This window comes from Coturnix japonica, chromosome 27 (assembly GCF_054131305.1).
Source record: "Coturnix japonica strain WE chromosome 27, WE-NBRP24, whole genome shotgun sequence".
Lineage (NCBI taxonomy): Eukaryota > Metazoa > Chordata > Aves > Galliformes > Phasianidae > Coturnix > Coturnix japonica.
The window spans coordinates 5,514,104-5,531,419 of record NC_140689.1 but is presented as its reverse complement, the minus strand read 5'-3'; the positions used below and the strand labels follow the sequence as shown (position 1 = coordinate 5,531,419).

At 38.9% G+C, this 17,316-nt stretch overlaps 1 protein-coding gene across 1 annotated transcript in view; it reads left to right on the top strand.

Annotated features, from left to right (window-relative positions):
- The window catches only part of LOC146756395 (AF4/FMR2 family member 4-like), a 34,197-nt gene extending 21,926 nt beyond the window's left edge, over window positions 1-12,271 (top strand). Inside the window, exons 7-20 of the mRNA XM_085524756.1 lie at window positions 93-147; window positions 1,160-1,197; window positions 1,537-1,699; window positions 2,214-3,149; window positions 3,830-3,918; window positions 5,010-5,247; window positions 7,123-7,220; window positions 7,793-7,856; window positions 8,005-8,141; window positions 8,544-8,615; window positions 9,720-9,813; window positions 10,328-10,371; window positions 11,210-11,430; window positions 12,007-12,271. Of these exons, the coding sequence (XP_085380882.1) occupies window positions 93-147; window positions 1,160-1,197; window positions 1,537-1,699; window positions 2,214-3,149; window positions 3,830-3,918; window positions 5,010-5,247; window positions 7,123-7,220; window positions 7,793-7,856; window positions 8,005-8,141; window positions 8,544-8,615; window positions 9,720-9,813; window positions 10,328-10,371; window positions 11,210-11,430; window positions 12,007-12,125 (2,368 nt within the window). The 3' untranslated portion in view covers window positions 12,126-12,271. The remainder of the gene's footprint in view (window positions 1-92; window positions 148-1,159; window positions 1,198-1,536; window positions 1,700-2,213; window positions 3,150-3,829; window positions 3,919-5,009; window positions 5,248-7,122; window positions 7,221-7,792; window positions 7,857-8,004; window positions 8,142-8,543; window positions 8,616-9,719; window positions 9,814-10,327; window positions 10,372-11,209; window positions 11,431-12,006) is intronic.
- Window positions 12,272-17,316: the final 5,045 nt, after the last annotated feature.

The following is a 17,316-nucleotide window of genomic DNA, read 5'->3' as shown; positions in this document are numbered from 1 at the left end:
AACAGTAACTTGTTGGAATATAGAAGAGTGCTTTGAATGTAATTAAATTACATGGAAAAACTTGTCTCACTTTCTCCCTTTTACTTACTTAGTATGTTGAAAGATGACTTAAAACTTAGCAGTAGCGAAGACAGCGATGGAGAGCAGGTATGTTCACAAGATACCAAAGATTCAGTAGAATAAACCAAGTGTATTGATGGTTTGTTACATCAGCAATGTTCAGTAGTCCAACAGCAAACTGAACAGCTGAAGGAGAATTTGCAGTTGAGGTACGAAAAACAATTAGCAAGTTTTCAAACAAACTTCAGGTACTCTAAAATGCAAATGTGAGGAAAATGATCTGGTTTTGTGAGAACAGTACTTTTTTTTTTTTACCTAGGGACTCATGCTTTGATGATTTCAAATGGGCTTTCTCTAAATGTGGAATGGAAACAGAGTCAGTTTCCTAACACACACAATGGGCTGCCACCTAAGGGAGAGCCCCTCATGTTCTGTGCTGGCTAAAGAGTGCATGGCACACAGATGTCCATGCAGCAACTGTTCGGGATAAGAGCTGCTGTGTGTGTCTTTTACTCCCAGGTTGTTTCTGTAACTATAAGTCTAGCAGCTCCTTTATTTTTATCGTATCTTTTGCTCCTTGGCAATATTAACTCTGTGCATCTCCAGCCAGAGATGGTGTTCAGCCTGCTGAATTAAACATACCTCTTGAGTCTGTGCTACCCAGCAGAAGTCCATGCTGCTTTTTTTGCTGTTCTCAGTTCCGCTGTTTGTTATTTTTTCACATGGAAAACTTGAAGATGGTGCATTTAGTTGTTTAATTACTGGGGCATGGAACATTTCTGGAATAGCACAGTAAAAATTTGTATCATCTGGTTCTAAAACATGGCATGGGGGAGTGGAGAAAATAGGAAATCTCAGAACTACTGTCAGAATATGGAGGGTTCTGAGATGACACGTTTGTGGTAAAAGCTTGGATAAAAGAACTGTGATTTATTTTTCCTTTTGTACAAGCCAAAGGCAGGCAAATTTAAACCTCTGTATTTCTGAATTAGAGCACTCTTCAGGCTAAGTATTTAGAATCTTTAAGACTTGATATCAATACTTTGCAGTGTAATTGCATATGCTTCTAGAAGCCTCATGCTCTTCTTCTTAATTGCAGGACTGTGATAAAACAGTTCCAAGGAGCACACCTGGAAGGTAGGCATTCCTTTACTTTCTATGCTGCAATCCAATGGTAGTGATGTTTGGTCCAGTCAGCGCTTCTGGCTTGATCTCGTTTCTAAAATCAGTGTTAGTTGTTTGTCTTTGATTAGACCAGAAGGTGATTAGAGTTTAATCAGTGGCCAACACATATTCTGCAAATATTATACTGACAACATTGTGAAGGGGGGAGGGGAACAAGGTGAATTGTGCTCAGTTGAACTCTTTAGCAAATGTTAGTTAAAATATTACATTTTATTCTTCCTAATGGAAGAACTTCCAGGATGCCTTTGCACTGAGTAATGTTTGTTTATTTTTCTTCCTTTTTGTTTTCAGTAGTTCTGAACCTTCACAACATAACAGTGAAGGAGCAGATAATTCAAGGGATGACTCAAGCAGCCACAGTGGGTCTGAAAGCAGTTCAGGATCTGACTCTGAAAGTGAAAGCAGTTCCAGTGATAGTGAAGCTAATGAACCATCACAGAGTGTATCCCCTGAGGTAGGATTTGTCACGCATTTGGGCTGTCATCAGGCATTAATCCTGAGTTTTAAAAGCAGAAAAAAATGAACATGTTCTCGGTCTCTTTGTTTTTTTTTAACAAAAACTTGTCAAGTGTAGAATTATTTCTACATATTTCCACATATTCTTTTGCTAAAGTACCTGTAATTTGACATGATAACTATATTTTCTATAAGCACACATTTGTTATTTGAGGTGATTTTTACCATAGTTATCTGTTGGAGTGCAGAAGACATGGGAACAGTAGCTTAAAAACCAGTAGCTTTTAGTCTGGAATGCCATGGCAGCAAGTGCTTCCTGTGGACTGCAGTTCTTCTGATTGAAGGAAAAAGCAGACCTGCTATCTGTAGTTATATGCATTTTTCATTAGTTACTGACCTCAGATGCTCGAGTGCACCTCTTGCTTTGGCTTGCAGCACAGTAGGGCTGCAGAAAAGATGGAAGCCACGTGAAACACTGTATCTAACAGTGCTTTATTGAAATTTGTTTTTAGCCGGAGCCACCGCCAACAAACAAGTGGCAACTGGATAACTGGTTGAACAAAGTTAATTCACATAAAGTGTCACCAGCTTCTTCTGTGGACAGCAACATCCCATCCTCACAAGGCTACAAAAAAGAGGGACGGGATCAGGGAACAGGAAGTGGGTACGCTGATCAAAGCGGATCCAAGGACTCGATTTCTTCAACACCAGGGCGAGATTCCAAACCCACCCAAAAGGGCTCAGAGAGCAGTCGTGGCACGCAGAAATCACCTGCCCAGAGTGACAGCTCAACACAGAGGAGGACCGTGGGTAAAAAGCAGCCCAAGAAAGCAGAAAAGACATCTGTTGAAGAGCCTAGAGGAGGTCTTAAAATAGAAAGTGAAACCCCAGTAGACATGGCAACAAACATACCTTCAAACAGGCATAAGGCAGCCGCTAAAGGTTCCAGAAAACCTAATATAAAGAAAGAGCCCAAATCTTCTCCTCGGCCTACAACAGAGAAAAAGAAATACAAGGCTTCAAGCAAATCTGCCCAGAAATCCAGGGAATTCATAGAAACAGATACCTCATCCTCTGATTCAGATGAAAATGAAAGCCTGCCTCCTTCATCACAAACACCCAAATACTCCAAGAGCAATAGGACTCCTGTTAAATCTTCCATGGAGGAGGATGACAGCTTTTTTCGGCAAAGAATGCTCTCTCCTATGGAAGAGAAAGAGCTTCTTTCACCACTCAGCGATCCTGATGAAAGGTACCCACTTATTGTGAAGTGGGTACCTTCACAAAATGGATACCTGAGCCTCTTATCAAGAATACCAGGGAAGCCTTACAAGGATGCTGATGTGTCCAAAGTGGAAAAGAAAAATGTGCCAGAGAAGCATGCAAGAGAATCTCAGAAGCAGCCTTCTGATAAGAGTTCCACAAAAGGCAAAAGGAAACATAAACAGGTAACAGTATCGTAAATAAAATCTTGCCTGTTATCTTAGCCTTTTAGTATCTTGCTAAAGGGGTTAAGCATATGGCCCAGTAACCAATGTCATACCTCACTGCAGTGGCTCAGTAATTTAGGAGATTACTTTGCCTACCTATTCTATGTAGAATAAATTGATCCTTCCTGTGCCGTTGTAATAGGGAATATTGGAGTTTTCATTCATGAAAGGCAGAGGGTTGTACCTTTAGATGTGTTAGCACTGTAGCTTGCATTCCTGGAGGTAGCACAGATTGTGTATCCTCTTAAACTCTTCAACTTTAGGATTAGGTTTATATAAAAATCTGGTCTTCGACATCTCTTACAGACTCCATGGGTTTTACAGTTCCTGGCATTCATAAGACACCTGTGTTTGACTCCCCAGCATAAAATCTGATTTCATACCAAAGCCTTTGGCAGATTTTTGTTATTTCATAGTGATATGCGTGTTATAAAATGAACAACTTGAGACTGCCACTTTTCAAATATATGATACAAGGTAGTTGCTTCAGGGGATGTTTCTGTAGCCTGTACAGGTATTATTCTGTACGCTGCAAGACGCCCACTGAATTAAATCCATTAAATGTGAAAAATTACTGTCTTCGTGAAGCTGTAAATGTAGACATTTATCTGGATGTGTTTCTTGTTTGCTGTATTCAGAATGAGGATGAAAACAGAGCCAGTGAAAGCAAGAAAACAAAACTAGAAGAAAAAGCTCCATCAGGACACAAGACTTCTAGCAGTAGGGAGTGAGTATCTTGCCTGTCTTTTCAGCACTGAAGGCTCAGAGTGATCAAGGAGAAGACTCATGCCTGTATCCATCTCTCCCTTACCTTCTTCTCCTTCCTCCACAACAAAATGTCTCCTTACTAATCAGTGGGTAATATTTCATGGTTTCTGATTCTTCAGTTTGAAGTTTCCATTAGTTGTTGGTGGAAATTCATATCCATAACTGAAAATATTGACTAGGTAAACCCTACTATGAAGGGTTCACCTTTTTCAGATCAAACAACAGACAGCTGGTATAATTACATCATGGAAAAAAAATTCTCTACAGCGAATATTTGTTGAATTACTGATGTGTGAGAAGCTGCAGCTTCTGGCTACAGATGCTAGAAGTCTTTCTGAGTTAAATGCCTTCTTTGTTTCTGTTAAGAAATGTAGAAAAAATGGATGCTCGTCTGTCATGTTTTTTTTCCTTTAGTCCTGATATTTTGTTTTGTTGCTGGTGTGATTTTCTGAAGGGCACTTGGTTAAATGCAACAAGATGGTTTTTCAAAAACTTCATGTAAATAGTTATTTTGTGTACTGTTCTCTGTGAAAAGGGATGCCAGAATTAGCAACTGGAATCCTCAGCAGCCAAGGTAAGACTGTACCAAAAGGCCAATGGCTTCTAGAGAACAGTTATCTGGGCCATCTTTTTTCTGAGCTGTTAGGCTGACTTGTCTGCAATAGACAGACTGGCGCTAACGCTGGCATTCATTTCTAACATTACAAGTGTTTAGGGTGTTTTTAAGAACTGTTGAGGGATGTGGTTTTATGGTTAGAACTTGCCTTCTGCGTTTTCAGGTCAGAACAGATAAAGTGGTGAAAACTAGTTTAATCAGGCTTCGTAACGTTTAGTTACTGTGGTGATAATTTGCTTCCTCTGAATCTGTCTTGCTATGTTTAACATTAAAAATCTTGTTTTATTATTTTTTTTGTGGGGGGGGGGAAGGGAGAGGGAAAAGGCTTAAATGGGGGAAGGGTGTGGAGAGAAAAAAAGAAGTGATGCTGGATTTTTGTTTTATTTCTATTTTGAAAAGTAAAAAACAAAACTGAATGTATTCATTTTGTCCAGGTCTTTAAAACCAAGTGCTGTTAAAGAGAAGGATTTACTGCCATCTCCTGCTGCCCCAGTCCTTCAGAAGGATTCCAAACAAGAGCACGGGTCCCGGAAGAGGACAGCCAGTCCGTCATCATCCTTGAAGTCCAGCAGCAATGTTAGTAAGGACAGCAGCAGTGGCAGTAAAAGCTGCTCATCTTCTAAACAGAGGAAGATAGAGGGAAAAGGTTCTGGCAGTGCTAAAGAAACAAAGGTAAAGGGCTTGTTCTGTGAATGCCTTGAACTTATTTCTTGGCTTTGCATTTTGACGTGCAGTGTCATCTAAATAATTTGCAGTTGTTGAAATGTAATTAGTTTCAGATTTGCCTTGTTTCGTACCATGGTGCTTAGACTCTAAATTGGAAAATAACTTAGGAGAGATTGTCAAATGCTAATGTTTATTCCTACCAAATATTTATGTTAATTACTAAAGTGCATTTAGTCATCTTTTGATGACAGATGCTGCGTATTTGCTGTTTAATTTGTTAATGAGAAATATCACTACAAATCTGCTCACACTGAATGAATAATGAGGTTACTCTTATGTCGCTGGAGCAAGTACAGATCTTGTCCTCGTTGTAAGGAGAACAGGAGCTGGGTCCGTGCACAGTGCTGAGATACAAAGCTGTGGCTCTCATTTTTCACCCTAGGATTCTAGAAAGGTTCATCTGATTCCAGATCAGGATGGTACAGAGCTCTCTGTGGTTAGAGTAGAGAAAACACTGTGGAAAAGGTGATGCAGAAAGTGTTTTTTAAGCAACTTAGATTAAGAACATATGTAGTTGAAGGGTTTCAAAAACATTATAAGATGATGATAGTGTAAGGTCATGATATGTAATGTGCTTTTTCATTAGTATATAAATGTGTATTACTGGACAGGAGTAAACTTGTGAGCACATCTGGGTATCTTCATAGAGTAATTTCTGTTGTATAACCAGATTTGAGTGTAATATGTTCAACTTGGAGGGATTTCACCTTTATCTTTGGGATTCCAAATGTACCATTTCTCCTTGATTGCTCTGAAGTGTTCAGGAAGGGTAATTGATTTGGGGAGGAGTGAAGCAGCAAATTGCCATCGGCAGTGGCAGAAAGTAGCTTAGTCATTAGGGTGGAGTCCATGCAATATTTAAACTGGGAGACCTGCTGGATTAATTTACATGCCATTACTGTGAAATTTTAGAAACCTGGGAAGGTTGTGTGCATCGGTGTCTGCACTTACAGGAAGCCTGTAGATAGCAGATTTGCATCAGAGACTGCTGCTCTGGCCTTTCCTTATTCGTCAGCATAGAACTGTCCCTAAACCAGCTGTTAACTTGTTTGATGTTTTTCTTTTCATACTTTGGAAATGCTGCATTTCCCTGCATGTTTTGGTGGTGTTTTATGTTACACTGGTAGTTAGGGCATTGCTGTGCAAGTGCAGTGCCTCGCAACTTTGAGATCCTTCTGATTAGCAAGGATCTGATAAAGGCAGGTTATTAAATACTCTGTGTAATTGGCCTTTGGTCACGATGACTCCAAAGAACTGAAAGCACACTGAAGCTGGGAAATTGCCTTATGCTGTTGGTCTAGTGAGAAGAGATTCACTTAGAATTCACAAGGTGTTTTGATGTCCCTTCTTTAGCCTGAAGTGTCACATTGAGCCATGTAAAATTAAGGGGAGCAAGGGCAGCGTGTTGTGAAGACAGCTGTTATTTCTCCTTGAAGTTGGTGTTTCTGAAATACTAATCTTTTCTACCCAGAGACATTCAGTAGTTTATTGTTGAAAGACATGAGAAGTCATAGAAGTATATATAGCCTCTTTGTTCAGAGTGGAAAATCATGATTTAGCAATAAGGGAGATCTCCTAGTTTAGTAGGGCTCAGCTTAATTATAGCCTCTGTGTCATCCCCTGTGCCAGCATGAGATGAAAGCCTCAGGGAAACTGTGTTATTGTATGGTGAATGGCAGCTAAAGCAGCTACTAAACTGAACTTACTGCTTACAGAGTGTGAAATCATGGGAAAAATGTGTACAGTAAATTCCTCTTTGTCTTTGAGAATATAAAAATAAAAAAAAGTCTTGACATGATTCGGTGACCATTTTCCTTTCAGGAGAAGATTCTGAACAATTCATCGAACTGCCCTCCTGTTTCTGCTCCATCTACAGAGAGCTCAAAGTCCAGAAGAGCAAAACTTGTTTTTGATGACAGGTAAGAAAAGCAGAGGGTGCCTTTCCCTTTTTGGGGGTGCTAATCTTGCAGCACAGTGAGCTCTTCTGTGGAGAAGGGTTGTCCTGTTTGCTTCACAAAAGATGCTGAATACTAGTTCATGCTCTGGAGATCTGCATGCTGTTCTGCAGCAACGTGCTTCTCTGCCTGCTTTGTGCACCAAATATTTGGCAGATGGTGCACTCCTTGAGGAGAAACTCTAGTCTGCCCTGTGTGTTCCTGCAGAGCGTGGATGGACCAAACAGTAGATCTAAACAGTCCAGGGTTGTCCTGTTTTTAAGTATTGATGTATCCATCACACACTTTCAGGATATCACTGCTGCCTGTTCTCTTTTAACAGAGTCTGCTTTGCCCATGGTGAGCAGTTGTTGTCTTTGGTAGCAAAGAGGAGCCTTCATTTTTTGAACCCAAATGGGATTGTGATGCAGTACCTCCTGTTATTGTAACTTGAGTTGGAGGGGGATGAAGTGAAAGCTGTAACATTAACAAACTTTTGTCATAAAAGGAAGTACAGAGTAGGTGGTCTGACTCCTTAAATGTGTCTTCTATTGTAGGACTTACTCAGCTGATCATTATTTACAGCAAGCAAAGAAGTTAAAACATAATGCAGATGCATTGGTAAGCAAATCTACAATGTTTATCCAGTATTTGCACATTATGCTGGGGTTTGTTTACTGCTTGTGCTGTGTTGCTGCCTGTCTGTACTAGAACTTTCTGGTATTTCCTCTCAATATTTTCCTTATTTTTTTTTATCCAATCTTCTCAGTCTGACAGGTTTGAGAAGGCTGTGTACTACCTAGATGCAGTGGTGTCATTCATTGAGTGTGGGAATGCATTGGAGAAAAATGCTCAGGAATCCAAGTCCCCGTTCCCTATGTATTCAGAAACTGTGGAATTAATCAAGTAAGCGCTGTAAAGCACACACAGAACTCAGATGGTTGGGGAAGAGGGCTGGAAATCAAAGCTTCTGCATTTTACTCATGTTCTGCCACTAACTTTTGGAGTCCCTTGCTCTGCACTAAGAACGGATCACTAGCCACTTTGTTCCAGTTACTGAAGCTTCAAGTGTGTTCTTGAGGGCTGAGATCCTTTATTCCAAAGTTTGTGATTTCTTAACAATTTGTGACATGTGCAGAGCAGAACTATTCCAATTATTGCCTAGCCACGTTCTGTTTAGGGTCTGAGGGAAAGACCTGAAACAGTGAAGGAGTTGAAAGTTGAATTTCATAAGAACTTGGTGGCTGATAAATGATTGTATAATGTTTCATTTACTTGATAGTTTTCTTGTTGGTGATTTGTTTATAGGTACACTATGAAACTGAAGAATTACTTGGCACCAGATGCTACGGCTGCAGACAAAAGGCTAGCAGTGCTTTGGTACGTGTATCCTGAACTTTATATTACACACTGATTAATTACACACACAGATTTCAGTCTGTGAAATGCTGTCTTACACTGAGTTTTCAGGTGTTTTGAACCAAATAGGAGTTTTCTGTTTGACTGTTCAGTACCATTGATGCTATAGATCGATTACTGTAAGGGCTTGTTAACAACAGCAAAGTCTTTCAGCTATTAAGAAAATGACTGACTTCAACTTTGACTTCCATAATGTTCTGTCAGTTACTGCTTTTATTTTAGAACGTGATGTCATTGGTAACTTGTCGCATGCAATGGAATTGTTAATATGGCTAAAAATGATAGAGGTGCCTTTGTGAATTTCATTATCCTTAGTGTTTTGATAAAGTTACTGTTGATGAACTGAGCTCTTCATTTGCTCTCTTTGTAAATTATAGTGTTCCAAAATAACAGACTACTGTTGAGTTGGTTGCATGGTCAGCTGATGTTGGGCTGTGACCTAAATGCTTCGAGAAACTTTGAGATTACATTAACAAGCAAACTGTTGTCTGGTCTTGGCTTTAATTTTAGTAAAATAACATAATCAGAGCACACTGCTTTACTCATTTGAATGAATTTCCAGTTCTGTTTTGAAACTTTCTTGGAAAGGATATTATCTATTGGATTTGGGAGGAGTAGCAGAAGGAGGGTTTGGGGTCTTTGCTATGTGTTCACACAGTGATATGGCAAAACTTGAAATGGCTGTTAAGAATTGTCATTTGCCTTCTGGACTAATTAAATGGCTGCAGCAAGCAGTTGAACAAAGCTGACTGTGTCAGGTGGAAAAGGGAGGGGGGACTATAGCAGCATGCACCAGATTCAGTGTGTCCTGACATGAGAAAAAAGTGAAGGCTGTATCAGTAAAGTCACTGCAACCTAGTTTCAGCTTAAGGCACAAAACTGTTCTTTACTTTCTTGAGAAGTAAAGGTGGTGTGGGACTTTGTCTAGTTACAGTTTGACAGTTGGCTGTTTAGATTTGGGAGAGAAAAGCTTTTAAAAACATGGGTACTCCATTTTTGACTTTTGGTATGTTGTGATAAGCTTGACTTTAACTGGAAATGTTTTGTTGTTCTGTCTTTGGTTAGTCTTCGGTGCCAATCTCTACTATACCTAAGGCTTTTCAAACTGAAAAAGGAAAGTGCATTGAAATATTCTAAAACTCTGACTGAACATCTGAAGGTAATTGGATATATATTTTCTTCAAATATTAAAAAACGAATCAAATTGCAGCTCTACATTACTTAAAATTCCTCTGCCTGGTATTCAGATTGCTGCACGTGAACTTCCAGTATGCCCTAATTTAGGAATGGACCTTGAAAGTACATTCAAGCTGAGCAGTTTAAAGCTGGGAGGATACAGCATGACTATGATGTCATCAACCCATTGGTCCTAATGATAGCTTCCTATTAATATTTTGGTGCAGCTTTTAGTAAATTTAGTTGGCTTCAAAGAGAATTTTAATTTTGTTGTTGATATAACAAAGTTAAAACTTTGCTTATTTGTGTCTTAGTCATCAGTGAAATGGATGCTTTTCCCAATTTTGAAAGTACTTTGATATTATTTAGGATATTTTGATATTATTATATGCTTAAAAGAAAAGCCATGAGAACTCATGTTCAGAAATGAGCAATTAAACAACCAGATAAAATATAATTAGCTGAGGTATAAACATACGTTTACTTTTTCCCAACAGAATTCCTATAATAATTCTCAAGCACCGTCACCTGGTATGGGAAGGTAGGTAGTGAAAGTTTACCTGTATTTCTATGTTTATAGCTCATTCTCCACATAAACTGTGAGTTTGAGGTGCTCAAAGAGCAGCTTTTACTTTCTTGAGCTTCTGTTGTTTTTGTTCTAATTTCTAATTGTTCTAAGGTCTAGATTTTGATCCCTTTGCTCAGGTAAGTGTTCTGATAAGAGGTTGAGAAATGTGCTGTACAGAGATATTCTCAGGCAACTCCTTGTTGGGAGGAATGAACAAAAAACTTCTCAGTGTGTCCTTAACACACAGGTCACTTGTCTCAGTGGTTTGTTGTTTTATGTAATGCTTTTGCTCTCAGAACAATAGCTTTATTAGTGCTGCAGTGATGCACTTGTAGCCCAGATGGCTACAAGTGCTTTCACAGTAAGCTCTTCCATGGTACAGCAGTTTACTTCTGTTCTTGAAACCTGACAACAGACTTTTAATAGATTACTCTATCAAAACAAAACAAAAACCAGAATTTTAGGAGGGCATTTCAGATATGCATCATGTTATTTGAAAATACAACAGCAGTATAATTGCCTTGCTTTAATTTTTTCATTATTACTATGTGAGGTTCAATTTATTTAAACAACAGATTTGATTGAAAGATGCTGCATGTTGATTTGGCTGTGAGGCTAAAATACAGGAGCTGGAGGAACATGAGAGGTTTTCAAAAGCTCACTTGTTTTAGGGCCAGTCCTGAGTTCTCAGTGTGTGAAGTAGAAGTGCCTTAGCATCCCATGTTCTGAGCTGTAGGAAGACATTTGCATGACACACCTGACATATCTGTGTGCGTGTTTTACAATGTAATGTTTTCCTTTGGATAAGCAGCAAGCCTGTTGGTATGCCATCTCCAGTCTCTCCAAAGCTGTCTCCAGGGAATTCAGGAAATTACTCCTCTGGGGCAGCCAACCCTTCAGGGAGTGGGTCTTCGGTGACGATCCCCCAGAGGATCCATCAGATGGCAGCCAGCTATGTCCAAGTTACATCCAACTTCCTCTATGCCACTGAAATTTGGGACCAAGCTGAACAGCTGTCTAAAGAACAGAAAGGTAAGGGTAGGCAAAGGCAAGTTGTAACCTAAGATGTATACATTGTGTTAAATTCTAACAGGTTTTCAATTTTGGAGTTAACAGTGCATAATGATAAATAATTGGGTCCTTTGTAAAAGAAAGATGGAAAGTAATTCCTTTGGTGACAGCGATGCTCTGGGCTGGCTGTCCTGGTTGTCAGGTGGTGTTGGAGATCTAACATTTCCTACCAGCTATGCTTAAAATAAATAAATAAGTCTTGCATTTCCTGCAAGTTTTTCTCTTTAGGAAGTAGAACTTGGTGCATTTCCTTTTCTGAAATCCTGGAGTGAATATACACATTCGAGGGAGAAGGCCAAGAATGCTTTGTAACAGTTAGGCCACAGTGTAATTATGCTTACCTTCTGCAAAACAGTAAAGAAATGGGCTTAGAAAGGATCTCTTTCTCTTTCTTCTGCCATCTTCAGCCGTCTTTCATTTCTTTTGCCTTGATCTGCAATGTTTGTGCTGAGGTGGTGTTCTTTTAGGGAGAGCAATATTTCACTTACGGCAGCCAATGAGAACGACTGTGCCTAATTTGTGTTTCTGTTGTTTTAGAGTTCTTTGCCGAACTGGATAAAGCTATGGGCCCTCTGGTTTTTAACTCGAGCATCATGACAGACCTAGTGCGTTACACCCGTCAGGGACTACACTGGTTGCGCCTGGATGCCAAGTGATACTTCGAACTGAAGGAATGGAAAATTGAACACATTTTTCTCGCTGCCTCTGATTTATCTCCACAACACTGTGTCATGTCAATAAGGAAGACTGCCATAACACATTGCTTAGTTGACACTAAAAACAAAGAATGCTTTCACATGTCTCCCATCTTGATTTGTGTTTTGTGTTTTAACCCAAAACGATCTTGTTAATGAACTCCTTCAGTATTCCCTTTTTAAGTTATTTAAATATTTTTAAATTTGCGACATATAAAGGTGTAGCTTGGCTATTCTATCATGGATGGATCAGTCATTGGAATTCCCATCACAATACGTAAATAGTCGGTTTAAATCCTATTTATTTTAATTTTTTTAATTTTAATTTTGAAAAGCCCAGTTTTTGGGTAGTTTTTAGCTGTTTCTTCCCTAAATTTTACCCTTCCAAGTACTTAGGAAAAATTAAACATAGACACTTTATTTAAGTACTCTGTGAGCTTTGTTACTCTGTAATGTCTTGTGGTGGTAGAACCTGTAAAAGGAATTAGGATTGATAGGTTCTAACGTGTAGAAACACCATACTTTTCATGCCTAATGCCTATGATCAACTAATAAATGACAGCTAGAGTTTTATTATTGCAGAATTTGTACTAAATAGAAAAAATTCCAGATATTCTTCTACGTATTAAAATACTTCATTTAAATGAATTTTAAAGAAATTTATATGGAAAAATATTTAGCTGGTTCTGACTTGGGTTGCTTTCAAGGCAGTTTCAAACCATTGGTTAACACTATAGCAAATCATGAAACAATTTGCATTCAATGTAATATCAGAGTAATGGTGTAGGAATGAACTTCGGTCTGATAGGAAAGGCATATAGGAAAGGTTTCTGAAATGGACAATCTTGTGCTTTTTTTTTAATCTCTCTTCATTTAAAACACATTTTGTTTGTCATTTTTTGACACTTGCAAAATCAGCAGTTTTGTGGTAAAAAAAACCAACAGTAGTTAAATTCCTACCAGAACTGCCATTTGCAACTTTCTCATTGACTGGAAAATCAGGAATCTTAAGTAGAGACGGAGGTCCATTTTTTTTTCTGCCTGAAAAAATGTCTGGTGGTTAATGGACACTACAGCATGACAGTGCAACAGCCATTGTGGGGTGGGGGAGCACACCTGCTATTACAGGGAAGTTGTCTAATCGTTTTGATGCAGAATGGATTTAAAACTTGTATTTACCCCATGTTAATGAAGGTCCCATTCGTGTTTGATGCATTTGATGGAGCAGAATATTCATTTGAGAGGGAAGCGAGTTGGTGTAACAGAAACAGTTTGTGGAGTTGCGGTCGACTGCTCTCAAAACCAAAGTACCTTTCCACATGAGGTGCTTGTCTGAGTCAAAGGTTTAAAATGCTACTGCTTTCAGTATTGCTTAGTGCCCCTAACATGTCTGGTGTGCCTTATGCCTTACTTTTAGATGAAGATTTTATGAACTGTTTACAAGATGTTTTACAGCAGGACCAGGTGTACTGTATGCAGTGGTCTTCTGCAGTACTTGGGTAAAATTCCATTTCTTTTTCAAAAGTACCAGTGTCTGTCATGCAAACTGACTTCTCATTGCAGTGGTCTTCTAAAGAGTCAAGCTCTGAATACTTTAGAGTGCGATTGTGGAATGCTGCTTTGTTTTATCTCCCATTTAACCCTTAGTTCTGTACCAGAGATGAACGTGCACGTTCAGGAAAAAATATTGCACTAAAGTTTTGTGTCGTCGTGGTTAAGTGCCAAAATCATGGCAACCTCGAAAGAAGGAATAGAATTCTACGCTACTTAGTACTGCAGTATGTCCTATGGGCTTTAAGAGTTTAGAAGTTTTGAAATGAGTAACCTACTAAAAGGTAGCTGCATATTCGTAGAGCTTCCTTTGTGTTCCAGCGTGTTTTGTACTTCCAGAAGAGCTTTGCTACATACGAACCAACATGTTTTTGGTTAGCGGACCTGTGACTTTTCCCGTTAGAGCTGAATCACTGATCAGGTCTGTTGGTTGGAGCATCCTTTTTATTAAATCACTGTGCAAGATCGCATTCTTTTCGTGTTTGCTGTTAGAGACAAAACTCTGTACCCTCAGACTCTGCATCCTGGTTAATAGGACACTGTCAACTAATTTTTCCTTTAATACTCTAAAGTGCCTAGCACTCTTTTGACGCTATATAAAAAATACCTTTGTAGGAGTTGCATTCATAGTTGTTTTTTTTTGTGTAGTGCTGCACCGGCCGGTGCGGCTGCTTCCAGCTTGCTCCTTTGTGCACCGTGACCATGACTGTAAGCAGGAATGGTCTCATCTCTGGGAATTTATTTTCTCTTTTTATTTCCTTAGAGTCCCACAAATACCTTTTGGTGTTACACGCAGTTGTCTCTTACAAAAATGTTTTGCTTGTCCCCAGGTCAATGGGTCTTTGGGTAACTGAAAGACTTCTTACATTGTGTTAAAATGTGGACCTGAAATGGCTGACAGAATCCGTCACAGGCAAACATTCCCTGGAGTGCTGCCCAGGTTTTCTGTCTGTATGGGAGATACACAGTGGTCTTGTTATTTGAAAAATGCCTTACTCATCTGTGGCTATTTCAATCAGAGACACTTAAATTTCACGCTTCCAAAAGCATATCTGATTTGGGCTTTACCATTGTTTCTAAGACAGAAGTTGTGTACTTTGTCAGATTTCATAGCAATTAAAAAAATGCAAATACTGAATATGCTTCCATCCCGGTGCCACGATGCAGACTAACAGTCCAACTCTGTCCTTTTGTTAACCTCTACACAACAGCAGTGGAAATGCAGACAGCGTCAGCACTAAGGCAGGCTGCGCTGGTGGCTGAGGAGGGGATCCCTCACTCCCAGCTTCCTCAATGATTCCCTAGATGATTGGATCTTAAGCACATATCAACACTGAGATCTTAATTCCCTTACCGAACGTGGTCCCAGTTGGTGAATCTTAAAAATGGCTTAATCAGACTAGGCTTGCTCAGATATCACTATTATTTGGATTTGCTGTGAAACTTGCAGGTTCCTAGATGGTAAGGTGCAACCATTTATACTTATAAACAAATCTTCAGGACACCAGAGTAAAACAGCCCGATACTTTTATTTTGATTTGAAACTATTAGCCATAAAGTAGAGCGTGTGAATGGCTCTTCTTGGCTTTTGATGGCAGTATGCAATTTGTATTGTATGTGTCTTTTAATATATATGTATATATATATGAAATCAGTCTGTCCAAAGTATATGTTGTACTTGTTTTTAGATTATGGTGCAACTGACTATATTGATATATTATTTATTGAGTGCTGAGTCACCATCTTACTGGTGATAAATCTTGCATATTATACAGGAGTGCAATGTATATTCCTTTAGATTGCTGAGGCTTGATTGCTGTGATAACAAAGGAAAAGAAGAAGAAAAAAAAAAGCCCTGAAATGTATTTATGAATGGCCCCAACATACAGAGTCAGTACTTTATGGGAATGATGTGCTTGCCCGGGGCAAGTAAAATAAAGCCGTAGGCAGATAATGATGTAGTTTTCCAGAATGGGAAACTATTGGAAAAAGAGACTACCTTTGCTGTATTTAATATTTCAGTTACCTAACAGATATTTACTGTCACCGCAGCGTTTATGTTAAGGGCCTGAGCAAGTCAAGTTTGAATTACCCATTGGGGAGTAAGCAACTTCCAAATTTCTAGATTTCTGACAAAAATTTTGGTCAGGGTTTAAATTATTCCATCTAATGAAACAGTGTTATGGAAACCTGTATGTTAATGCTGGATATCTTGAAGTGTGAAGACTAGCCAAAGCTTTTGGTGGCCAACTCAGACAAATACAGAGCTGTTCCAGGAGGCAAATCTGCACAGTGTGAAAGTTACCTAAAAGCAATCAATCAATCAGGGAATCGTGATGTATGTCAAACTCCATTACTTTTCAAGGAATTGGTTTCTGATGCCATGATGCCATTTGAAAGCAGCGGTATTGGGGGTGGGGGGAGGCAGGGAGGGAGGGCTTAGCGATGTAATAAGTACATTTTTCTCTCAATACGAGCTCTGGTCGTTGCTAGATCAGCTATCGACAGCATTAGTTCTTTGCTCTCTGCCGATCTCAGCTGAGTTTCAATCGAATACACTATACTGAACAATTTGAAACGCTGTGTTACAGCGTTAGGGTTTATATAGGCCATCTTTATGTAAAAGTTTTAATTTCATCTGGAAACTTAATGGAAACGTACCTACTCCTGTCATACCTCTCTGCGTTTGCTATTGGAGCTGATATGGGCAAATTGGAATGCAGTGTTCCCCGACTTGGTTTTTATATGCAGCCCGGGGAATCGGTGCTGTTGGGTGCACAGTACTTCTGCAGCGCTTCTTTTCAGCTGCATTGATGTTACACATCTGAAAACTCAACTCTAAGGACCAGGCGTGACTTTTGCAAGCACAGTTCCTGACATTTGTATCTGGTCCCCCTTTTAAATTGCTTTAAGAAATTTAGTATATGGAGGATAAAGTGCTTATATATTTATTAAAAATCCTTTATCTTAATTGAAATTATTATTTGATGAAGAAGGGTTTTTTGGGGGGAGGGTTTGTGGGTGAGGGAAGGTAACTTTTCACCTGTCTCTCATAAATGAAGCCCTTGTGAATCATACAGAAAGGTACTGCTAGTAACTAATGGGATGTCTCTGTTTCACACTTTGTACATGACGAGTCCATGTGTTACGTTTTGTTTCTATGGGAATATTTAGGCGTCCGTCTTCAACCAAAACCTAAAGAAACACACCAACTGTGATTTTATTTGTTGCAATACATTTGAAATTTCAAAGGGTACTTTGGGGCTCAAATTAGGATTTCTAAGTCAGTATGTGCATTTCACGTAATAAAGCTGTTAATGGTGAGCAAATTATTATATACTAACTAGATTTTTTCCACATCTGTATAGTATATTCTATGTATTTTGTGGTATTGAGATTATAGAAAGTTTAGTGTCTGAAACATGCGTTTAATGTGTATTTTTAAACAAATTTATGGCAATTAAAATATTTGGAGAAAAGGGTATCACATTTCAATTTGTAAAGATCTTTTTAACTACTGTGTCATTAAAATGCTTTGTACAATGCAAAACTGTAACTGGAGAAACTAAGTTTAATAAATATCAAATAGATTTTCCGTATT